General features: G+C 47.8%; 1 protein-coding gene across 1 annotated transcript in view; it reads right to left on the bottom strand.

The window, feature by feature from the left end:
- Positions 1-4,191: 4,191 nt before the first annotated feature.
- Positions 4,192-25,435, bottom strand: part of ALDH16A1 (aldehyde dehydrogenase 16 family member A1) — a 60,286-nt gene continuing 39,042 nt past the window's right edge. Inside the window, exons 16-17 of the mRNA XM_015418537.1 lie at positions 8,693-8,818; positions 4,192-4,448 (exon numbers count right to left, since the gene is read on the bottom strand). Coding sequence (XP_015274023.1) covers positions 4,272-4,448; positions 8,693-8,818 — 303 coding nt within the window. The 3' untranslated portion in view covers positions 4,192-4,271. The remainder of the gene's footprint in view (positions 4,449-8,692; positions 8,819-25,435) is intronic.

Genomic DNA, 25,435 nt, shown 5'->3' on the forward strand with positions numbered 1-25,435 from the left:
AATACACCTCGTTATATTTAATTTCATTATATTTGTACTACATTGGACCGTGTCCTCTTTATTACATCCTTATTACCAGGGCTATTTTTGGGCAGGAACGCACAGGAACGGAGTTCCGGCTGGCTCCCAAGTTGGCCACGCCCAGCAGGAACTCATTAGCATAATAGGCCACACCCAACAGCAGACACTCATTAGGATTGGCTACATTAGGGGGTGTGGCCTAACATGCAAAGGAGTTCTTGCTACAATAAAGCCCTGGGTTTTGACAACAAACAAGGTAAACAGAATAAGAAGCAAAAGGTGGGTGTGGCTGGATGAGCACACTTCTGGTAACATGGGGGTGTGGCCTAATATGCGAATGAGCTGCATGGTCAGGGGTGTGGCCTAATATGCTAATGAGTTCCTGCTGGGCTTTTTCTACAAAAAAGCCCTGCTTATTACATTTTGATACAATTGTTTAAGACTTACGGTTGTTTATGGCTGAGCACAGATTATTTCCTTGGTTTTGCATAATTCTTCTGTGCTGCTCCTTGGTTTTGTTTTTAACCTCCAGGTGGTGGCTGGAGATCTCCTTCAATTACAACGGATCTCCAGGTGACAGAAATCAGTTCACCTGGAGAAAATGGCTGCCTTGGAACGCGGACTCCCTCCCCTCTCCAAATCCCACCCTCCTCAGGCTCCATCCCCCAAATCTCCAGATATTTTCCAACCCGGAGCTGACAACCTTAAAGGAGTCAACAGAGGTCAAATTCGGGAGCATGAATACAGACAGAGGGTGTGCTGCTCCCAACCAGACAGAGGGTGTGCTGCTCCCAACCAAGTACGACTCTGTGCATATTTACTCAGAAGTAAGTCCCACTTTACTCAGTAGGGCTTACTCCCCAGTTCAAAACACATCTTTGAGAGCCCCCTCCCCCTGCATTGGAATTATTTGTAAGTAGCCTCTGTGATCCATCGCGTGGCTGCCACAAACGGCAATCTTTCATTTTTCTGAGTCATCAACACACCAGCTCATCTCAGAATTTCCCCCCCTTCTCCACACACCTCCATTGTGACCTTTCCTGCGCCTTCCACTGAGGCTTTGCAAATACTGCAGCCCCTTTCACTGCCCAGAGGCAGTGGGCAGGAAAGAGCAGGACACTACATATACCACAAAAAGCAGGTGGGTTTTCCGTTGGGGGTTATGGTGGAAAGATGACTAATGATGCAGATTGCTCAGAACAGAGAATCTGAGAAGTGTGGCCGAAGGAAAGTGTGGGCCACGCATGTAAGAGAGGGGGGAAAGACAGCTGAGAATGTGTGTGTGTGTGAGGTTTACAGAGGTTTATAAAATTCCAGTGTAGAGAAATTGGCTATATCTTTCTCCCTTTCTCACAACACTGGAACCTGGGTCCGCTCCCCATTAAATGGACCGATAGTAGCTTCAGGACCAGTGTTGTTAGGGAACATGTTATCATTGTGATTTTTAACTGTGGTGCTGACTATGTCTGGGGAACCAGTTCCTTAACATAAGAACATACAGCCCTGCTGTCTCAGATCAGCAGTCCATCTTGTCCGGCATCCTGTCTCACACCGTGGCTAACCAGCTGCTCTGGCTGAAGGGCGGGATGCAAATGTCGATGCATAAGACCCTCGGGCAGGGGTCCCATGCCTCAGACGCAGGTCCCCTTCACCCAAGGTACCGCTCCTCACCAATTAGACCTGGTTCATACATGCAGGGTGCTGGGGAATGCCAGCATCGGTATGCCAGTCCCCCTTCTGGTTGAGGCCACTACCCACGGCAGGGCCATAGCTTGAAAGGGGAGGGGGGTAAACGGGCACCTCCTGAAAGTCAGGGAGACATTATATTATAGTCATTTTGAATGCATATTATTCCTTTTGGATACTTAGTGCATGTAATATTTATTTTATTTAAAAGACTTAAAAATGATATTAAGTAAGCAATATGTAGATTTTTTTCATTTCTAGAAAAGTTATAAATTATAATTTATAAGTTATAAATCTATGTTATACATTTAAAATTATCGTATTAAATTGTTTAAAAATTGGTGTGCTTTTTAAAAAAAGGATATTGATATTTTGAGAAATTTTTGTGAGTTGAGCTGATATTCTACTTCTGATCTATATATATTAGAATTGGGTCCTCAGGAAATGGAAAATGTAAACGCTTTTGATGAATTATGCTTAATGACTTTTTGTTACAGCTTTCCCCCTTTTGCTTTCTGCACACCTTGATTATATCGTAAATAAAAATTATATGAAAGGGGAGGGGGTAGAGTCAGTCAGCTCTTCCGCCTTCCATTGGAAACCCCCCCCCCAGTGTAGCTTGGGTCCTGTAGTCCAGAGTCCTCCTTGGCCAGGATCCCTGCCATGTGGAAGTGGGCACAGCAGTTTGTGTGCAGGCCTTGCAGGGGCCCTCAGAAAGCATCAGGTGCTCCTTCCCCTGAATCCATGGCATTGCCCACTAGTTGGGGGCAGGTAAGTTTTCATCCCCTGACAGAGGGGCAGGGGTCATTTCCTGCAGGAGTGCACAGGAGCGGCGCTCCGGCAGTAAAGAGCCCAGGGGGCCGGGCACATGCAACAAGCCCCACCCCCTGCTCCCAGCAGCCCTCAGTCAGAGCAAGAAGCAGCCAGGTAAGTTGCAGAGCCCCCCCGGCCCCCCGGTCCAAAACAGTCCAGTGGCACCTTTAATACCAAGTTTTATTCAGGTACAAGCTCTCCCTCCTCTGCGAGGACAGATCTGCACGTTCCCCCCCCCCAATAGCTAGCAATCTAAAACAGTCCAGTGGAGCCTAAGCGGTCGGTGTTGCCTTCTGACACACTTCCGGTGATGTCAGGGGGTGTGGCATATGCAAATGAGTTATGCTAATGACTTATGCTAATGAGCTCCTGCACCTCTTTTTCTACAAAATGACCCCTGCAGAAGGGGTTTGTGCAATGAGACAGAATAGACCTGAGGTGCCAGGATGGACTGCACTGCTTCGGACGGCAGGCGGAGGGTCCCATTTTGGAATGCTAAAAGCTCCCTGCAAGCAGAAAACCCAGAAGGCAAAGAGAGGAAGGCAGCCATTAATAGCTTTCTCTTTATTTCCACTCACGTGGGATTTTATTACGGGAAAGAATATTTCAGAACAGGCATCCTCCTCCTCCTGCAGGCTGAAGTAGCGGAGTTTGATTGCCAGACCTCTGAATTCTACTACCTTAGTCTGTTGCCTGGGAGACCTTCAAGGCCTTGGTGCGTCATCTCCCGTATCCAGGGGTGGGTGGAGGACTGAAGAGCCCTTTGCCTTCACTCGTGCAAGCGAATCGATGGGCAGATCTTTCCGGCCCTTTAGCTGTACCTTCATCAAGATGATCCCTGCCACCCGGGGCTCTTGAGCATCATTGAGGGCAGAGCAGCGTGTGTGTGTTGGGGGGGGGGGCACTGGGATCTAGGGGCTAAACGAGACATGGCTGCAGTGACACAACAACTGTAGGAATGTCATTTTAAAAACTGGTGCGAACCCAGTTCAGCTCAGAACTGCGCCATGGAGGGAGGAGGGGCTCCTGCCTCCTCCTCATGCCATTTCCCCAAGGCAAAACCTCTTGGAGGGAGAGTCATTTCCCCAGGGGTTGTTTCATAGAAAAAGAGCTAGGGGAACTCATTAGCATAACTCATTAGCATATGCCACACCCCCTGACTTCACCGGAAGTGTGTCATAAGGCCACACCCCCTGACATCACCAGAAGTGTGTCATAAGGCCACACACCCCACCTCCAACGGTCCCGGCCGCCGGCGCCGGCCTTGCAGCTCCACTGCCGAGCCCCATGAGGGGCCCGGTGGTGGACCTGCAAGGCCGGCAGGAGTGCAAGGAAGCCCCGCAAAGGCCCTCCCTGGCCCTAGGCAGGCAGGGGTGGGGAATGAGGGCCGGAAGCGGGGTGGCCGGAAGCAGGGGGCAGGGCTTCGTCATGTGCCCCGCCCCTGTACCTCACCCGGGGGAACTGCGATCCCCCGCGATCCCCCCCGAAATGACCTCTGCATTTCCCCCCTTTTTGCAGCCATGTTTTTTGCAGCAAAAGACCTGGAGAAGGGAAGATGACGTCTACATTTGTTCCGTGCATCCCGGTTCAGAGAACGGCGGTTCCCCTCCCAGCTACAAATGAGGCAAGACTTCCGCAGCAGTTTTTACAAATTGCTACCAAACAGTCTTTATTCTCGGCTCTTACAGTTCTCTCCCCCCTCCCCGACCCTTTGTCGATTGCCTTGCAGTTCTGCCCACTGATCCCGAGCCTCAGTTGGCGAATATATCACCCATGGGCATCCAGACGCTTTTGCATTGTGTGGCTTGGTAGAGAAACTCTTCCCCCGCTCCTTCTTGCAGGTCGGACCAGCAACGCCGCCCTGCTCCGTAATTCACCCAGGTCCTCTTCAGGTTCCCAGAGGAGGCCCATTCCACAGCTGCGGAACCCTGCAGATGGAAAGCGGTGGGGTGGTGGGGGAAAATCAAAGCACACCATGAGAGATCTTTAGATCTGCCGAACACCTTCATTTATTCCTAGGCTGGTTTCTGTGGACCTGTCCTGCCTGAAAGAGCCTTGCAACGGCAATAGGCAGCTCTGGTACTGGGGGAAGCCTTCCTACAACAAGTGGAATGGATGGACTCTTAGGCTCTCACCGAAAGAAGTAGGAATAAACTTTACAGATTAAACAAACATATTTAGATTCTAGCTTTTTGTATTTTAAAAGTATCTAACAAAATATTATGAAATCTAAACGACATTTTTTTTTAAAAAAATTGAAAATAGACAAAATATAGCAAACTGGACAGCAAGATCCAGAGGAGCCGTTGTTAAGTCGAAGGGAAAGTGTGCCGTCAAGTCACAACCAACTTATGGTGACCCCGAGGCAAGAGACGTTCAGTGGAAGTCTGCCATGGCCTGCCTCTCCGTAGCAGTCCTGGACTTCCTTGGCGGTTTTCCATCCCAGTACTAACCAGGGCTGAACCTTGATTAGCTTCTGAGCTCTGATGAGATCGGGCTAGGCTGGGCTATTTAGGATGCTGAACCACTCAGATATCTGCCAAAGCTCCCTAGAACGTCTTAAAAAGGTAAAGGTAAAGGTTCCCTTGCTCGAATGCCAGTCGAATCCGACTCTAGGGTTGCAGTGCTCATCTCCGTTTCAAAGCCGAAGAGCTAGCGCTGTCCGAAGACGTTTCTGTGGTCATGTGGCCGGCATGACTAAACACCAAGGCGCACGGAACGCTGTTACCTTCCCACCGAAGTGGTACCTATTTATCTCTTTGCAGTTTCTTGCTTTCGAACTGCTAGGTTGGCAGGAGCTGGAACTACAGATGGGAGCTCACTCCGTCATGCAGCACACTCGGGTCTCGAACTGCTGAACTACTGACCTTCCGCAGTCTGCAGTTCAGCGTCTTAACCACTTGAGCCACCGCAGCTCCAATAATAACATCTTAAAGCCCTATAAATGGAGTAGAGTGAACCTCGCTGGATTGGAAAGTCCACTGTCTTGGTGCCACTGCTGAAAAGGCCCTGTCTTCTGCATATGTCCACCATACCTTATAAGACTGTAAAGGGAACACAGACTGAGAGCTCTGAGGAAGCTCGTAAAGTGCTGGTTCATAGTTAATTAATTTAAAGCAGTGGTTTCCAAGCTCTCGAACATCTAGGTACCCTTCTCACATTACAGTGGAACTCCTACATGTCTGCCATGGAACCTCTGTGAATTGCAGAGGATTCTGGAAGGGTTCTGGGGTGCCCCCCTTTTTGAAGCCTCTAACTTTTCTATGAAACAGATTTCTCACAGAAGAAGAAGAAGAGATTGGATTTATACCCCGCCCTTCACTTGGAGTCTCAGAGCGGCTTACAAACTCCTCTCCCTTCCCCTCCCCACAACAGACACCCTGTGAGGTGGGTGGGGCTGAGAGAACTCTGACACAAACTGCTCTTTTTCAAGGACAGCTGTGCCAGAGCTTGTGACTGACCCAAAGTCACATCAGCAGGTGCAAGTGGAGGAGTGGGGAATCAAACCCGGTTCTCCCAGATTAGAGTCCGCGCACTTAACCACTGCACCAAACTGGTGCAGAGAAGCATGTTTCCATTATGGACCATTACAAAAGCCAACTTCTGTTGTACTGTAAGAATGAGAAGTAAAAGAAAAAAAACAGGTTAGAAGAAGAAAAAGCAAGAGGAAGCCAGAAAGAGAAAGGAAAAAGAAAAGAGAGAGACCCAGGCAGGGTGGCAGAGATGAACAGTTAGAGACTTTAAAAAAATAGAGAGAGCAGGAAAGGCAAAGCCTTCTCAACCGTATTAATATTTTTGAGCTGGTCCAAAGCAGCATGGCCCGCCTAGCTCTCCAGCCACCTGCTCCAAGTGAGCATCAGTTTCAGAGTGTGGTATACCTGCCTCCCCAGGCAACATTTCCACGGCAGGCCATTTAAAGGATCTGTCAAACTGTACAAGCACAAAAAGAGGGGGCGAATTGTAAGTGGTCCTGCGCTTTGCAAGTAATTCTGTGCTCAACAATAAAGGGTACCTTAATGACCCCCAACCGTGTCCCTGGGAGATATGTACCTGTAACCAATGTTCTCTCTAAGGTGTGGAGTCCTGTGAGCAAAAATTCTACTTTGTGAGCTACTGGCATTAAAGTGGTGAGCAGGCGATTTGGTTTGCTCACAACTTAGTTTGCTCTGGAGCCTTCCTTCCTGAGCTAAGAAAAAAATGTGTGAGCCGGAGGCTTAAAAACTGTGAGCTAGCTCACACTAACTCAGCTTAGAGGGAACACTGCCTGTAACCCAGGGGTCATTTCGTAGAAAAAGAGCTAGGGGAACTCATTAGCATAACTCATTAGCATATGCCACACCCCCTGACATCACCGGAAGTGTGTCATAAGGCCACACCCCCCGCCCCCAACGGTCCCGGCCCTGGCTGAATGAGGGCCGGAAGCGGGGCGGCCGGAAGCGGGGCGGCCGGAAGCAAGGGCGGGGCTTCGTCATGTGCCCCGCCCCCATACCTCACCCGGGGGAACTGCGATCCCCCCCAAAATGACCTCTGCTGTAACCATCTTTTCCAGTGATGGAGAAGATTTCTTGCACAAGCATAAAAGTGGCCTCAAGCAGCAACAGGGAAGTTACAGGTACAACTTATTTACCAAGGTGTGACCAGGCCACGATGCCCAGAGCAGAGGCAGCTTCCAGGCAGGAGCAAAGCTGCTCAGTGTGGGTGATTGATGGGAAACACGGAAGTGATCTGGTGTTTGCACTGTGCGTAAATGAGTTCAGTCAGGGTAAAGTTCAACTGTCCTAAATATCCCCTATGATTTAAGGCTGATTCTTATCAGCTTGTTTTCCTTACACTGAATCAGTGCTGGAAAAATCACTGCTGTATGGCCAACAACAGGGCATAGAGGCCGAGGCCTTCCCCTGATATTGCCCCCTGGCTCTGGGATTCACAGGCTTAGCGCCTCTGAATGTGGAGGTTCCCCTCAGTCACCATGGCTAGTAGCCACTGATAGACTTATCCTCCACGAATCTATCTAATCCCCTTTAAAAGCTGTTTATTCCTGTGGCCATCACTACATCCTCCGGCAGCGAATCCCACATTTTAATCACTCTCTGTGTAAAGTAGTATTTCCTTTCGTCTGCCCTGAACCTACTGCCCATCAGCTTCGTCGGATGCCCTCGGGTTCTAGTAACTTGGGAGAGAGGGAAATAGTTCTCTTTGTCTACTTTCTCTCTCTCTTTTTTTATTTATAGTTTTATTAAATTTTTATAATTAATTGAAGTATAACTGCTAAAACGTAAGTATAGCTCAATGTATAACCAATAATATTAAAGATCATTTACATGCAGGATATGTTTTCATTTTTCGAAGATGATTTCGTTTTGTCTGCTATAACATATATGTTATACCTCTTTGAGAGTGTATATTATACTAGACCAAAATAAATAAATAAACCAATAAAACACAAAGGAACGGAAAGGCATGGAAGCTCCCAAGAATTTGATCAGGGTGCACAAACCAGTCCTTTCTCCCTTCCGATGAACTATTCCAGCCCAGAATGAACAGGAAATCTCTGCACAAATTTCTGGGCTTTCCTTGAGAAAGTATGAAAAAAGTTGGATCCATACTGAGGTAGTGCAGTAGCTGAGAAAAATGTAGCAGGTGTAGAATTCGGGAACCCAAGAATCTCGGCTTTCATTCGAAAACAACCCCTCCAAAGGCAACTTTCTTGTTTTTAAAGTTAGAAACATTTGCTTGAAGGTGCTTGAAGGTGCATAGGCAATTCCTACTAACATTCAGAAGTCAGGGGAGTTGCCTAATATCGTTTCCAGTGGCTAATCATTTCCAGTGCCTAATATCATTTCCATTAGTGCCCTTGCAACCTTTCCTGTGTCTAGCAAAAGTAGAATAAATTATGCAAAGCAAGATAAATCATGCCCATTTAATCAGTGTGCATAATTCATATTTTTCACACAACTTTTAGGTGTAGAATTTTAATTTTATTTTCTGTGCAGTACAGACAGCCCATGCCCTTTGCCTGATGGGGGAGGCATTATCTTTGCAGCTGGAAAGACTAGAAACTTGTGTCGTTCATTAAGAATAAAAACAAAGATACTATGGAAGCTGAACTGTCAATTCTGTGCTTTTCCGGGGCCACCTCAATTTCCCACTGCAACCATCAAGGAACACTCACCTCCTTGGAGCCAAAGTACCACACGGCTTGTACGTCTTGATGCTCCGCTAAACCCCGACTGAGATGGTCCTGGTTTCCAGAGATGATGTTCACCACTCCGCCAGGGACATCCGAGGTGTCAAGTACCTGATGCAGGTGACACGGGAAGAAAGATGGAAGCCATCAGTGGCCTAAATCAAAAACAGCTACACCTGGTTCTGGATATGAAGAACAATTTGATTAGAATACAAAAGATCTTGACGGCAGGGCTTCTCGGATTCCCAAGAAGGTGGTTCATTGCAATGGGGAAATCCTCCTCTTTGACGTTTTCGCACTTTGTTTGAAGTCAGCCACTCCTGCACCACAACAAAAAGAAAAGAAAAAAATCCTGCCCTCAAAGGAACCTACTATGTGTTGGTGTGAATCATTATTCTTGGGCATATAACTCTGATAATCTCTGCTTTGAGAATAACAAATGATCCAACAGGGCTCTTTTTCTTCTTCTTTTTTTTGGAAAAAGAGGTGCCGGAACTCTCAGGAGGGAAGTGAAGTTTTCAATCCGTGTACTGAAAGCTTGTGAACTTTTGAACATTTTAAAAAAGAATTTGGTTGAAGAGGTTCCGGAACTCCGTTCCAGCGCATTCCCCCAGAACAAAAGCCCTGAATTCCGATCAAAATTCGATGCAGAAAGATCACAGAATTATTCACTCCTCCAACGAGTCTGATTGGAAAGCAGTGCGGTCAAAACAGTAAATCATACAGAGTTGCAGTGGGCAGCCTCCAATGCGGGTACAGGCATGGGAACAATGATTCATTTATTTCTCTTGGCACAGCAGCCATTCTTTTGCAGCACCCTAACTGTGCTGCAGCACACAGTTTGAGAAAGACCCCCCTGGGGGGGGTGTCCCTGTAAGCTGGTTGCAACAACAGCACTATATTAATATTGATTTGACTATCCAATCTAATTCTAGTCTATATATAAACTCTACAAGGGGTGTGTGTGTGTGGGGGGTGCTGAAGTGAGGTCTGCAATTGTGTACACTGACTCTTGCAAAGACGGAAGCTGGAGAAGCCTCCGGGGCTCTAGCAATTGGCAGCCCCAAAAGTTCTCAGCAGCTTTTAACAGAAGTCATAAATGTCATCTGGAGCTTTTACATAACTATTTCTAATCTATTGACAGAGCTTTCCCACTTCCAGCTGTATGACACTTCTTCCATTGCAGCTGCTTGCAATTACAAAGTAAGGCCGGGAAGAGGTCCACCCTCGAAACTTGAGAATTCAACTGCCGTTAAAAATTGGAGCAACGTTTTAGCCCAGTGGCACCTTTACTCAAGGTATAAGCTTTTGTGTGCACACACACTTATCAGTGTGCACGCACACAGAAGCGTATACCTTGAATAAAGCTTGGTTGATCTCAAAGGTGACACGGGACTCAAACGTTGTTCTACTGCTTCAGTTCAACGCGGCTACTCATCTGGATCCAATTAGCCCTTCCTGGCAACTAACCCCCCCCACCTATATGTAATGCTTGAGGAAATCTGTTTCAATGTATCTGAAGAAGTGTACATCCACACATGCTAAGTCCAGAGGTCATTTCGGGGGGGATCGCAGTTCCCCTGGGTGAGCTGCAGGGGGCGGGGCACATGACGAAGCCCCGCCCCTTCTTCTGGCCGCCCCCTTCTTCCAGCCTCATTCTGTTGCAGAAGGAGGAAGAAGCAGGAGGGTAAGTTGGCGTCCTCTCCCTCTGCCTGGCCAAGGCCACTCCACGTGGCCGGCGCAAGGACTCCCAGCCCCATCCAGGAGCTTCCCCGAGGTAGCTGTGTTAATCTGTTGCTGTAAAATAGTCCAAGAGTTCAAATAGCACCTTTAAGACTAACAAATAGCACCTCTAAGACTAACCTTTAAGACTAAGACTGAGTGGTGGGTGTGGCCTTATGACACACTTCCGGTGATGGCAGGGGGTGTGGCCTTATGACACACTTCTGGTGATGTCAGGGGTGTGTGGCCTCATGATGACACACTTCCAGTGATGTCAGGGGGTGTGGCATATGCTAATGAGTTATGCTAATGAGTTCCCCTAGCTCTTTTTCTATGAAACGACCCCTGGCTAAGTCTCTCAGTCCTAGCTTATACCCGGAATTGAACTTCGTTGGTCTTGGAAGTGCCACTGGACTCCAACTTAGGTCTCATATCAGGTTGTTAACGCCTGTATTTGTTTGCTAATTTGCCGCCATTCACAGGTCTTACCAACGGCCTTAATCCAATCTCAGATATAATCGCCCAGTTACTTATGCACCTTGACTCTGACTAGCCCTTCCGGGCAACTAACCACCCCACCTGCTTTCTACCAGTACGCAAGGCTTAAGGAAATCTGTTTCAATGTATCTGAAGAAGTGTGTATGCACATGGAAGCTTATACCCAGAATTAAACTTTGTTGGTCTTAAAAGTGCCACCGGACTCAAACTTTGTTATATTGTTTCAGACCAACATGGCTATCTACCTGAGTCTATCTTCTGGGAATTGCAACCAATGTTCCCTCTAAGCTGTGGAGTCTTGTGAGCAAAAATTCTACTTCATGAGCTACTAGCATTAAAGTTGTGAGCGAGCGATTTGGCTACTGCATAAATCAGTTAGCTCTGGAGCTGTTCTTCCTGAGCTAAGACAAAAATGCATGAGCCGGAGGCTAAGAAACTGTGAGCTAGCTCACACTAACTCAGCTTAGAGGGAACACTGGTTGCAACATGGATATTTGAAGTCAGGGTTCTGGGAATTACAGTTACCAGGATGTGCTTGGGAGAAGTACAAGAAGGAATAATGAAGGTGAGCTGGGGGTCGCAGTGGTGGAATAGACGACACCACTGCCTGCATACAAAGCATATGCTGTATCGCAGACATGAGGCCTGTCAGAACCCTGATAGAGCTTGCAGGGGTGGGGGACAGGGCAGGGGTACCCTGGGTGGGGTGACGGGAATACGGGCAGATGTAGTTTTTGGGAATATAAAGCTCGCTAATAGTTGTGAATGAGGCTTAAAGGGATTAGCAAGAGTCCCTGTTGAAATGGCAGGTGTTGGCGGAGGGATCTGAGGGGCAAGAGTTAGCACCATGGACAGGTCCCACAATCCTTCTTCTGTGAGGAAGTCTCCCCCCTCCCTGGCAGTCTTTAAGCAGCGGCTGGACAAACACTGGTCAGGGATGCTCTAGGCCAGTGGTGGCGAACCTATGGCACGGGTGCCAGAGGTGGCACTCAGAGCCCTCTCTGTGGGCACGCGTGCCATCGCCCCAGCCAGGCCCAGACCATCATTAAAGTGTCAAATTCTCTGCCAAATAATTTTAAGTCAATGAAAGCATTTGGGATTGCTTTCCTTACTTTGTTTGGATCATCTTAAGTTAATGTATGAGTTGTTTTTTCTAAAGTAAAACCTCAGTATTCAGGTTAAATTGCCGTGTTGGCACTTTGAGATAAATAAGTGGGTTTTGGGTCGCAGTTTGGGCACTCAGTCTCTAAAAGGTTCGCCATCACTGCTCTAGGCTGATCCTGCATTGAGCAGGGGGGCTGGACTAGATGGCCTGTCTGGCCCCTTCCAACTCTGTGGTTCTATGATTCTATAGGTCTGGATGGACCCTGTGGAGAAGAGATTATTTAAACTGTACCAGTTGAATTGTTGTGGCTCTCTGGCAGCCGTAGTCTGATGAGGGTACTGCCAGAAACTTCCGGGCTGCTTCACCAAACTACAATTCCAGAGATCCCTGGGAAGAGGGAAATTATTTAGTCCGTCCTGAGAGCCACATGGAAAGCCAGTCGCTAAGCCTGGCCCAATTTCAACGTGACCCAAGCTGCTGCAGTGCTTCATGCCGGTAATGTCCAAAAGGCAGGTTTTGAGGAGGGATTTGGAGGAAGGCAGGATCGCATGCATATTCTGGGGGAGGAAACCATGTCAAAAAAGGAGCTTGTCTCTCTTGAGGAAAAGATTCCTTGACAGCTTGGTTGCCACAGATGTGGCAATTCAGCAGCAATTCAGACTTGTGCATATGGATCACACAACCGGCTGAAGGCACATCCTTTTTCATTTGTGGGCCTTTCCCAAAGTACAAAAGGTGTTGGAGTTTATTTAGTGCATTTCTATCCTGCTCATCCTCCATGGAGCTTGGGGGAGGCAAACGTGGTTCTCCCCCCCTCCATTTGACTGTCACAGCAACCCCGGGAGGGACGTTCGGCTGAGGGAACTGACAGGCCTAAGGCCACCCACTGAGCTTCTATGGCAAGTGGCAGTTTGAAGAAGTACTTCTTCAGCCAAAGAGTGATTAACACATGGAATTCACTGCCACAGAGCTGGTGGTGGCTACAAGCATAGACGGCTTCAAGAGGGAATTGGATAAACATATGGAGCAGAGGTCCATCAGTGGCTATTAGCCACAAGGTATAGATAGGGGCTCTCAGTCTGGGGCAAGTTATGTTCTGTATTCTTGGTACGGGGAGGGGGCAGCAGTGGGAGGGCTTCTCGTGTCCTGGCCCCACTGCTGGACCTCCTGATGGCACCTGGTATTTTTGGCCACTGTGTGACAGAGTGTTGGACTAGATGGGCCATGGGCCTGATCCAACATTGGCTTCTCTTATGTTCTTATGAGTCCAGCACTCTAACTGCTGTGTGACACTGGCTTTTATCATGGAAGAGGCTGTTGGCCGAGTTCTCCATTGGCAGAGATTCCGTGAAGGATAAGGCTGGGACTCGGGGTCTGCCCAAAGTCACTCAAATGAGTTTGTGGCAGAAGTGCGATCTCAGTTGCGGACTGTCCAAATCACTGCCCACACTCTTCACCCATGGTGCACTATCTTCCAAACACCCAAAGCATGCCCCCCCCCCACACAAACATAAAGGGGAAAGCAGCCTCCCCTCCTCGACCTCATATTCACGGAAGCATATTGTCTCCCCATGCTGGTCAACTGCTACACAAAACTGTCATTTCTGCTATCAATAAAAACGAGAGGAATCTGCCCGGTTTAGCCAGATGCGTGCTTCCGGATTCTACAAAAGTCATGAGAAAATGAAGTAAAAAAAAAAAAAATCTCCTGGCATCCATTTCCCTCAAAAGCAACTGACTTCTAAGAAGTTAATTTTCCCATAAAACCTCAGGTGTCCAATTTCGGTTCTCTACTGGCATGATACCATGTGCATTCGATCCCTGTAACAAGTTCGCAAGACTTCTCAGAAGAGGTTGGATAACGCCCAACCGTTGCTTGGATTTCTGACGTGATCAGCTGTCAACAATCCACTGCCTAGCCAAGAAATGTGAAATTAATAACCCCTCTGGCCACAATCCCAACATTTGTTATACCCTAGCCCTAAATATGGGGCAGCGCGCAAGGGGTTTCATACCACTTGGCTCTTACTTCTAAAGCCACCTTTCTCAGGAACGGAGAAGAATCACCTGTCCAGTCCAGCTGCCCAAAGGACTCATCGTACCGAAGTCATTGTACCAAACCTGCACGTTAAGCTCTTTTTTGTAAACATTCAACAAGTGGAAAACTCCCTGCATGCTACCAAGAGTCATTCTGGAACAATTAGTTTACTTTGATGTATGTTTGTTCTTTCTCCGAACCTACTAATGCGTGAAAACGGAACGCTTTCCCGTTATTGCGAAATGTGAAAATAGGGGGTTGGATCCAACCAACTTTTCTGCTGGCGAAAAAGGAGGGGAGGGTCCCACGTGACCACTGTTCCCTCTAAACTGAGTTAGTGTGAGCCAGCTCACAGTTTTTAGCCTCCGGCTCACACATTTCTGTCTCAGCTCAGGAAGGAGGGCTCCAGAGCAAACTAATTTATGCAGCAGCCAAATCGCTCGCTCACAACTTTAGTGCCAGTAGCTCAGCAAGTAGCATTTTTGCTCACAAGACTCCACAGCTTAGAGGGAGCATTGCACGTGACCACTCATACAGGCGATGCTAGGGACCATGATATCTGCATGGACATACACCATGTGGGAAAAGCCGTGATACGGAGGAGAATTGGGCAAGACTGGGTGGTGGCGGAATGGCTGGATTCAGTTAGACTTGTGAGGCCTCCTCCCCGGGGGTAGAGAGTTTCTGATGCTGCCTGCCGAGAAGAAAGAACAATGAAATCTTCCCACAGGCATTGATCTGGCTGCTTCCTTTGTGACACAGAGTGCTGACCCGACGGAACCGGGTGAATCATCCAGGAAAGTAGGAGCTCTTCTGGCCCTTCTTCATACTTGTGTAAGAAGGTGGGGGGATGATTTCGGCAGGTGCCGCTTCCCTCACAACTCAAGACTTGCCAAAATTTATTCTTCAGCACAGCTGTGGTCATTTCTTGGAATCACTCTTCATTATCGCCTCAGAACATCCTGCTTGTTCCAGAAGTACATGGCGGTAAGAGCATCCTCTTGACATCTGCGTAACTCCCCCAAACAGCACCTGTCTTGCACAACCCTACCCCAATGCTCTAACCACTGCACCACACCAGCCTTCATTAGTTCTAATCTAGGGGCTGAAGAAGAGAAGAAGAGGAAGAGATTGGATTTATACCCCACCCTTCACTTGGGAGTCTCAGAGCGGCTTACAAACTCCTTTCCCTTCCCCTCCCCACAGCAGACACCCTGTGAGGTAGGTGGGGCTGAGAGAGCTCTTTCCAGAACTGCCCTTTCAAGGACAGCTCTGACAGAACTATGGCTTGCCCAAGGTCATCCAGCAGGTGCAAGTAAAGGAGTGGGGAATCAAACCCGGCTCTCCCCGATTAGAGTCCACGCGCTTAACCAAGGCTAAGTGGGACTGTTCTTCTGAGGGAAATACATCCGACTCTGGAGGTGGACGTTTGGCACCATCCACACTGGCTAGAGCCTTTTCCCAAAGGGCCGTTGTAAGCGCAGTGTGGTTTCCTTCCTTGCCTTGGATGTAAATGCATTACAAACAGACCAGCCGGAGGTGGCACAGAGGAGGCACAACGCAAGATTATCAGATTGCACTGTTTTTGCCTCCCATTATGAACCCTTTTCAGTGAAGCATGGCAGGAAGGGGGGTGCTGGGGTAAAGGTAAAGGTTCCCTTGCTCGACAGCCAGTCGAATCCGACTCGAGGGTTGCGGTGCTCATCTCCGTTTCAAAGCCGAAGAGCCAGCGCTGTCCGAAGACGTTTCCGTGGTCATGTGGCCGGCATGACTAAACACCGAGGCGCACGGAACGCTGTTACCTTCCCACCAAAGTAGTACCTATTTATCTACTTGCAATTTCTTGCTTTCGAACTGCTAGGTTGACAGGAGCTGGAACTAGAGACGGGAGCTCAGTCCGTCATGCGGCACACTCGGGTCTCGAACTGCTGAACTACCGACCTTCCACAGCCTGCAGTTCAGCGTCTTAACCACTTGAGCCACCGCAGCTCCTCTGTGCTGGGGAGCAAGCTCCAATGAATCCCTTGTTAATAAAAAAAAACCCCAGGTCTAGAGCGCCACTTTCCAACCTATTTGTGGTGGTGGGAAGCACCGTCAAGCCACAGCTGATTTCTGGCAACTAAGCAGAGTTTTCAAGGCAAGAGATGTTCAGAGGTGGTTTGCTATTGCCTGCCTGCATGTCATGACCCTGGTATTCCTTGGAGATCTCCCATCCAAATACTAGCCAGGGCCGACCCTGCTTAGCTTCCGAGATCTGCCGAGATTGGGCAAGCCAGGTCAAGTTCAACCTATTTGTACCTGCTACCTTTTTCTTGCCAATATTAGTGTATCGGTACAATCAAAGCTTTCCAAGAAACCATCAAGAACCTTCCTCATCTGAAGGTGTGCACCCCTCACTTTTATACACGGTCTTACAAGTTCTGACCAAGGTGGATCCCGCTGGGCTTTACCCCACAATTGTTTCACAGCTCATTGACATCTGGTAGCTATTTCTACTGTGAAGTAGAGGGTCACCTTTGCCGGGTGTGCTTAGGAGGGTAAAGACTGAGTGCAGATCTACAAAACCAGCCTGCGCATGGACACAGAGTCTTCTTAACATCCTTTACTTATCTTCAAACTGGCACCAGGGCTACTTTTGGGCAGGAACGCACAGGAACGGAGTTCCGGCTGGCTCCCAAGTTGGCCACGCCCAGCAGGAACTCATTAGCATAATAGGCCACACCCAACAGCAGAAACTCATAAGGATTGGCTACATTAGGGGTGTGTGGCCTAACATGCAAAGGAGTTCCTGCTACAAAAAAGCCCTGGGTTTTGACAACAAACAAGGTAAACAGAATAAGAAGGGAAAGGTGGCTTTGGCTGGATGACCACACTTCTGGTAACATGGGGGTGCGGCCTAATGTGCTGATGAGCTGTGCTGTCAGGGGTGTGGCCCAATATGCTAATGAGTTCCTGCTGTTGGGTGTGGCCTATTATGCTAATGAGTTCCTGCTGGGCTTTTTCTATAAAGAGCCCTGACTGGCACCATACGTCTACACATAGGACAATACTGAGTTTGAAGATGTATACTGTTACGAGCATTTCTTGAGAAATACAACAAAAATAAAATTGTCAACAGATACAGGAAACTAAGATAACATTTCCCGAGGGGGCTTTGTTTTTTAGCGAGAATCAGCCCGGCCTAGTTTTTGACAGGCTCTCGTGTCCTCCCTTCCGCTCGTAGCCAAGATTCAGGACTTCTGGCTTAAAAGAAGAAGCAGTTTCTGTTGGGATGTCCACATTCAGGCACTTTTTATTTATTTTACTTAAAACATTTATTAGCTGCCTTTCTACCTTATGGAACTCAAGGCAGCTTACAAGGCAAACGAAGCAATAGCCATCGAAATACATCAAAACCAAGAATTGAAAACAAGAGTTTAAGACCGCCAATAAATAGGAAAACTACGTTAATCAAATGCCATCCTGAATAAAACCATCTTCAACTGCCTCCTAAAGGCTGAAAGTGGGGGGGGGGGGAAGGCCACCTCTCTGGTAGGGTTGCCAACCTCCAGGTGGGAGCTGGAGACCTCCCACTATTACAACATATCTCCAGACCACAGAAATCAGTTCATCTGGAGAAAATGGCCACTTTGGAATGCGGACTCTAAGGCATCATACCCCATTGAAGTCCCTCCCCAAACCCCGCCTTCCTCAGGCTCCACCCCCAAAATCTCCAGGTCTTTCCAAACCTGGAGCTGGCAACCCTACTCTCTGGGGAGGTTGCTCCAAAACTGTGGGGCTGCCACCAAAAAGGCTCTCTCCTGTGTGGCCACCAGATGAGCTTCTTTGATTTGGTGGAACAAACAGGAGGGCCTCTCCCTGTGATCCTAGTCCCTGGGCAGAAACATAAAGGAGAAGACGGTCCTTTAGCAGACTGCGGTTTGTTTCCTACTGAGAAACTAGAATTCTAAGACTAGGATAAACCGCGGCTTACCAACTCTTTTCCCTCCCCCTCCCCACAACAGACATCCTGTGAGGTAGGTGGGGCTGAGAGAGCTCTGACAGAAACTGCTCTTCTTCAAGAACAGCTTGCCCAAGGGCATCAAGAACAGCTGTGCCAGAACTATGGCTTGCCCAAGGTCATCCAGCAGGTGCAAGTGGAGGGGTGGGGAATCAAACCCAGTTCTCCCAGATTAGAGTCCACGCACTTAACCACTGCACCAAACTGGCACCTTTTGGGAGGTTCCAAACCTAGGAGGCTGGCAACTGTTTCCAAATGGATGCTCTCTGTGGAGAAGAAGCAAATGGGCACTAGAAAACACAACATCAGGGACCATTGTGCTAGGGTGGCCAGCCCTAACTGGCAGTTTGGCAGGATAAATTGAGGGGTGGGGATAAGGTAGTTAATGCTGTGCCAACACACATGGTCACATCACAAAACCAGAAGGGATGTCATCGTGCTGGAGAGTTTGGGCGAATCCTAGAGAACCATTCCAACATGATGACGTCATTTCTGGTTTTGCGACACAAGTGACCTCATGCATCAGTTCCCACGTCGCATCCTCCCCAGTCTTACCCATCACCAAGCAGAGGCAGGGAACGGGAGGCTCAGGGAGGGAGATCTCTTGCTTTAGTGCAAGGCCTGCCCCCATGTGGTGCAAGTTGGGCATCACGGCCACATCTTTCTGTACTTCTGTAAAGGTGTAGAACAAAGTTTGAGCCCAGCGGCACCTTTAAGACCAACAAAGTTTAATTCTGGGTATAAGCTTTTGTGTGCATGCACACTTCTTCAGACACAATGGAATGAAATCTCCTCAGGCCTCACACAGGGGAAAAAGAGGGTGGAGGGCAGCCGCTAGGAAGGGCCAGTCACAGCCAAGATGCATAGGTAGGGCTGACTGGCCCTTTCTAATGGCACCCCCCCACCCTCTTTTTCCCCTGTAAGCGGGGCTTGAGGAGATTTCATTTCATTGTGTCTGAAGAACTGTGTATGCACACAAAAGCTTATACCTGCAGTTAAACTTTGTTGGCCTTAAAGGTGCCGCTGGACTCAAACTTTGTTCTGCTGCTTCAGACCAACACGGCTACCCATCTGAATCAGAAGAGGAAGGAGACGAAGGAAAAGAAGAAGAGTTGGATTCATACTCCGCCCTTCACTCGGAGTCTCAGAGCAGCTTACGATCTCCTTCCCTTCCTCTCTCCAGAACAGACACCCTGTGAGGTAGGTGGGGCTGAGAGAGCTCTGAGAGAACCGTGACTGACCCAAGGTCACCCAGCGGGCTTGATGTGAGGAAGTGGGGAATCAGACCCGGTTCTCCAGATTAGAGTCTGCCGCTCTTAACCACTACACCAACTTGGCTCTCTTTCTTCTATGAAGGCATCTAGAAACAGAGAACAACTGGTAGTTTTTCTAATTTTCCAAGAGTGAACACAGCCAGTGCTTCTGTGGCCCAGGAACCTTTAGCCCCCCCCCGAGATCCTGCGACGCTATGACATCATGCAAACTGAAACCTTTTAAGTCAAAGGCAGCAATGGTTTTTTCCTTTTGTTCTTTCTTTCTTTTTTTTGCTGTGGAGTACTGCTTGCTTTTCATCCAGCTTGATGAGCAACTGCGATAAACTCAACATTAAAAAAAAACTGCCTTGGGGAATTTTCAAGGCAGTCTTAAATAAAGGTGTCACCCTACTATGATGTTTGGATTAAATCGGGGTACACAGAATTGTGCTGTCGTGTCGCAACGGACTCAGGACAACCTCAGGAGCAGTGTTCCCATCTAAGCTGAGTTAGTGTGAGCTGGCTCAGTTTTTTAGCCTCCGGCCCACACATTTTTGTTTCTGCTCAGGAAGGACGGCTCCAGAGCAATGTTCCCTCTAAGCTGTGTAGTCTTGTGAGCAAAAATTCTACTCTGTGAGCTACTGGCATTAAAGTTGTGAGCGAGCGATTTGGCTACTGAATAAATCAGTTTGCTCTGGAGCCTGCCTTCCTGAGCCAAGACGAAAATGTGTGAGCCGGGCCGGAGGCTAAAAAACTGTGAGCTAGCTCACACTAACTCAGCTTAGAGGGAACACTGCTCCAGAGCAAGCTAATTTATGCAGTAGCCAAATCGCTCGCTCACAACTTTAATACCAGTGGCTCACAAAGGAGAATTTTTGCTCACAAGACTCCGCAGCTTAGAGGGAGCATTGCTCAGGAGCACGGAATTTTCAAGGCAGATGGCAAGCAGAGGTGGGGGTTTGCCGCTGCCTGCCTCTGCTTAGCTGCCCCCCGTGTGTTCCCATCCAAGTACTAACCAGGGTGGACCCTGCTTAGCTTCCATGATCTGACAAGATAGAACTAGTCAAGGCTATTAAGAATCACCGCTGCGGGATGGTGGAAAATATCCTATTTTAAGCAAAGGATGGACATGTGACGGCTCCTCGGGAGCCTCTTCCCGGACGGTGAGTCAGCAGCTTGATATCAACGCAATTTTGGAACTGGCTTTAACGTCTACATAAACAGTTCCTACCACCCAAAAGGGGTCCTTTACGAACACAAAATTCTTATACTTTGGAAGGAAAACCACCCTTGTGTTACAACAAACATACTTTTAATGGTTATTGTTTGGATACAGTTCTTCCTTTTTGACCCAACACATCTCTACCAAAATATTTCTCGTAACATTATAAAATCTAGCGAAAAGAACTGATATGAAGGGGGGCCAAGTATGCAATGAATGACAGATGGAAGAAGGTTTTTCTCATTCGTTACAGCCAGGATTTATCTTCTCACAGTAGGGCGCTCAAATATTTGTGTAGCTATTTAGCGCACATGACCCTCTAAGAATCTGCAGTGACAGAGCATCTCTCAATTGGGTGGAACAGTTGAGTCTTCTTTTCAGCGTGTGTACTGAGGCTGTTTCTTTTCTAAGCCTGCAACGTTAGTCCTTTTATGGTTAGGAACTATGTCACCAGGTCTCATTCTACAGTAGAAGACCTCTTGCTGGCAACCCCCAGCAGAAGAAAAATAAATTGTAAAAAGGGCACTGGTGTTACATCACTTTGGGGAAAACCCAGTCACGATGTCATGCAGACCTAGGACCAACTAGTGTGATGTCACTTCTGGTTTTCCCCTGGAAGTGATGTGTCATAACCCCCTGTGGGTTGCCAGCTTCGTCTGCCACCACTCTGGACTTAGGGTCCCTTGGGAAGGCCCAGAGTACCCTCCCAAGCCCAACCAAAATGCCCCTTTTAAGCCGAGAAATATAGGCGTGATGACCAGGCAGAGAACATTAAACAAATGGTTTATTAATACAGTAATGGGGCATTGAAACCAAGACAAGGTGATTAAAATATATGTGTCTAAAGGCAAAATCAATCAAATCTAATGCGACTACCTATTTCCCGTAACTGGTTAGTATTCAAGACCCACAGCCTCTTATGCCCAGACTCTCTCAATCGCTCAGGAGAGATAGATAGGCAAGCTTCTGCTCCCTGCACTGGGCGGAAGCTCCTCCCCTCCCAGATTGCTACAGCACAGACATTTTGATGCAATAATTCAGAGCAAAAAGTGTCAGTTATCAGAGACTGTTAAAATATTGCAAGAGTGCTAATGTTTCAAGCATGTTTTTATTTTAAGTAAAAAAAAATCTTTGTGCTTGTGTCCTTTATAAAGTTTATATCTCTACTACCTAGCATTACATTTAATAACACACATGGCCCAGCCCAACAAAGTCCAATTTATGTAAAATCCGGCCCTCCATAACAAATGAGTTCGACACCCCTGCCCTATACGGTTTGGGACCAACATACCTGAAGGATCATCTAATCCCTTATGAACTCGCCCCAGCCATTATGGTCATCTTCAGAGGCCCTGCTTTGGGTGCCCCCACCTTCTAAGGTGAGGCAGGTGGCAACCAGGGACGGGGCCTTCCCGGTCATGGCACCAAAGCTCTGGAACTCCCCTTCTGTTGCCGTCTTCCGCCAGCAGAGGAAGACTTTTTGTTTGGCATTCCCTCAATGATCCCCTCCTTTCAAACCAAGGTTTTTATGTTTTGTATGCATTCTAACTCAGTTTTTTTTAACTTTTTGAAAATTGTTTTAATTGTGTATAAGTTTGGGAGGGAGCTGCGGTGGCTCAAGTGGTTAAGACGCTGAACTGCAGGCTGTGGAAGGTCAGTAGTTCAGCAGTTCAAGACCTGGGTGCCGCATGATGGAGTGAGCTCCCATCTCTATCTCAAGTAGATAAATAGGTACCACTTCGTTGGGAAGGTAACAGCGTTCCGTGCGCCTTGGTGTTTAGTCATGCCCCGGACACATGACCACGGAAACGTCTTCAGACAGCGCTGGCTCTTCGGCTTTGAAACGGAGATGAGCACCGCAACCCTAGAGTCTGATTTGACTGGCTTTCGAGCAAGGGAACCTTTACCTTTACCTTGGGAGGGGGGGCTGATTTTAATGGTTTTATAATGTGATTTTTATCATGGATGTTTTAAATTGTTAGCAGCCTTGGTGGCTCTTGCAAGGGCAGAAAGGCGGGATATAAATTAAGAAGAAAGAAAGAAAGAAAGAAAGAAAGAAAGAAAGAAAGAAAGAAAGAAAGAAAGAAAGAAAGAAAGACCCAATTCTGTTAGTCTCCAAAAGATTTAGAGCTCAGTTTTATTTTTGTTCCCCCCCCCCGCCAAGTTACAGCTGACTTCTCATAGCCTGATGGGGGTTTCCAGACAAGAGACCTTCAGAGGTGGTTTGCCATTGGCTGCAGGAACTCCTTTGCATATTAGGTGACACCCCCCCAATGTAGCCAATCCCCCAAGAGCTTACAGAGCTCTTCTTACAGGGGCTACTGTAAGCTCTTGGAGGATTGGCTACATTAGGGGTGTGTTGCCTAATATGCAAAGGAGTTCCTGCTACAAAAAGAGCCCATACCCAATGCTCCCCCTAAGCTGTGAGCAAAAATGCTGCTTTCTGAGCTACTGGCATTAAAGTTGTGAGCGAGCGATTTGGCTACTGCATAAATTAGTTTGCTCTGGAGCCACCCTTCCTGAGCGAAGACAAAAATGTGTGAGCCAGAGGCTAAAAAACTATGAGGTAGCTCACACTAACTCACCTTAGAGGGAACACTGGTCACACCTCTGGTATTTCTTGGAGGTCTCCCATTCAAATACTGGCCAGGGCCAACCCTGCTTAGCTTCAGAAATCTGACAACATCAGGCTAGCGTCGGCAATCCAGGTCAGGGCTTAAAGCTCGGTACTTTATCAGATAACTTTGTACATGAATATTTGCTTGTTGGTAGACAAGATAGTTATAAACCTCAGTGAAGGTTGTCTTGATTAGTAAATGGCATGCTAATGATGTCCCTTCTGAGGCTCAGTGATTAGCAGAAGTTTTGAATCTACTTGTTATGGGGAAATTGACCCCATCAAATATGGTCAAGTTGGTTCCTGCTACAAGTTGCTTAGAAAAATGGTTCCTCTTCATTTCATATGGAGAGTCCATGAAAAATGGGACATGAAGCCAGCTACATTTAAGGCACAGACATACTAAAAGAAAAACGAAATGGTAGTTCCACTACACATGTATTCAAAATTTTATTGTAATTATTGTAGTCATATAATATTCTGTTGGTAGGAACTTTCCCACCTTATGATAAGAGCAAAAGATCTGTACCTTTGCAAAATGGGTCCTGTTTCATTATTTCAGGATACTCTGCTGTAAATTCATTACAACTTCAAACATAGAAATACGAAATTTAAAAAAAAAAGCAATAGAGGTGAGAAAGTTGAGGTAAAGGCAATCGAGAGGCCTCTCTGGGGATTTGTTTCTGCTTCACAACTCACGTAAAGATGCTGGATTTACACACTGCAAAACCATCCAAACAATTTATTGTGTCATGTTTACTGGCATTAGCCAAAAGTACACCCCCTGTGTAAATATTACATAGCATGCATCAGTTCCATCTTGGTAAGTCTCAGGGGTCATTTCCTGTAGGAGCGGACAGGAGCGGAGCTCCGGCAGTAAAGAGCCCAGGGGGCTGGCACATGCAAGAAGCCCCACCCCCTGCTCCCAGCAGCCCTCAGTCAGAGCAAGAAGCAGCCAGGTAAGTTGCAGAGCCCGGCCCCTGGTCCAAAACAGTCCAGTGGCACCTTTAAGACCCAGTTTTATTCAGGTACAAGCTCTCCCTCCTCTGTGAGGACAGATCTGCACGTTCCCCCCCCCCAATAGCTAGCAATCCAGAACAGTCCAGTGGAGCCTGAGCAGTGGATGTTGCCTTCTGACACACTTCCGGTGATGTCAGGGGGTGTGGCATATGCAAATAAGTTATGCTAATGAGTTATGCTAATGTGCTCCTGCACCTCTTTTCCTACAAAATGACCCCTGGTAAGTCTATACTGCTTTATGCCAAAGAAACGGAGCAAACGAAGGAGACCAAGACCACACTGCTAGTGCAATCCTAAACGGGGTTACATTGTTCCAAGCCCATGAACTTCAATGGACTTGGGAAGCTGAAACTCTTCTGAGGATTGCCTTGTACATCACCCGGATAAAAGAGCCGCAAGACTCTTGCCGGAGACTTAGATTGTGATCAGCTGAGACCACCCCAGAAACAAAAAGCCAATGCCACTGGTGCCCACTGACCACCAAGCCACATTCCCAGGTACTCAATAACAATCCTGTCACTGCCAACGTGGCAATCAAATTCCCCTTCCTGAATTGAACAACTGAAGAATGGCCATCTCCTACAACAAGGGTTGCCTGCTCTCCTGCTGGAGGCAGGGGTCTCCCGCCGCTGCCAAGCCCCGTCACTCCACTGCCAATCAGCTGGCCGGTGAGGGGACTTACTAGGAGAGGGAGAGGAAGGCCCAGGTGATGCTGCTGGTGACGTGGTGATGTCAGTTTCAGCACACACAGGAAGTGATGTCATCACACTGGCAACCTCTGGGTGACACTCTGGTATTTGGGCAAAACCTCTATGGTAGGTCTCCATTATTTCGCAGTTAGAATTAAACAGAAGAAAGTGAACAATTGAGTCATCAGAGTGCCAGTTCTTACCCTCTAGAAGTGGAGTAATGAAACGAGATCGGATATCCCTATAGAGGGGGCAATGAAGTATGGTGTGTGTAGTAGATTCTATATCTTTTAGAGAGCAAGGACAAAGTCTGTCTACATATGGTATCTGGCGGTACCTCCCTAAAAGCACCTCCGATGGCAGAACATTAAAGCGTGCCAGCATGTATGCTCTGCAATGGTGTGGGGCTGTTAAACTTGACAGATACTTCGCAGCAGAGCCCGTGTCAAAAGTCCCCAGCCTACTTGGGGAGCATCTTGCCTTTCGATGTCGAGAAATCTTTGTTTAATAATAGCATAGGCTTGTTTATCTGAAAAGGGGGCTACGCTTTTCAGTCAATGAAGT

Source organism: Gekko japonicus, unplaced genomic scaffold, assembly GCF_001447785.1.
Source record: "Gekko japonicus isolate JY-2015 unplaced genomic scaffold, Gekko_japonicus_V1.1 scaffold299, whole genome shotgun sequence".
NCBI lineage: Eukaryota > Metazoa > Chordata > Lepidosauria > Squamata > Gekkonidae > Gekko > Gekko japonicus.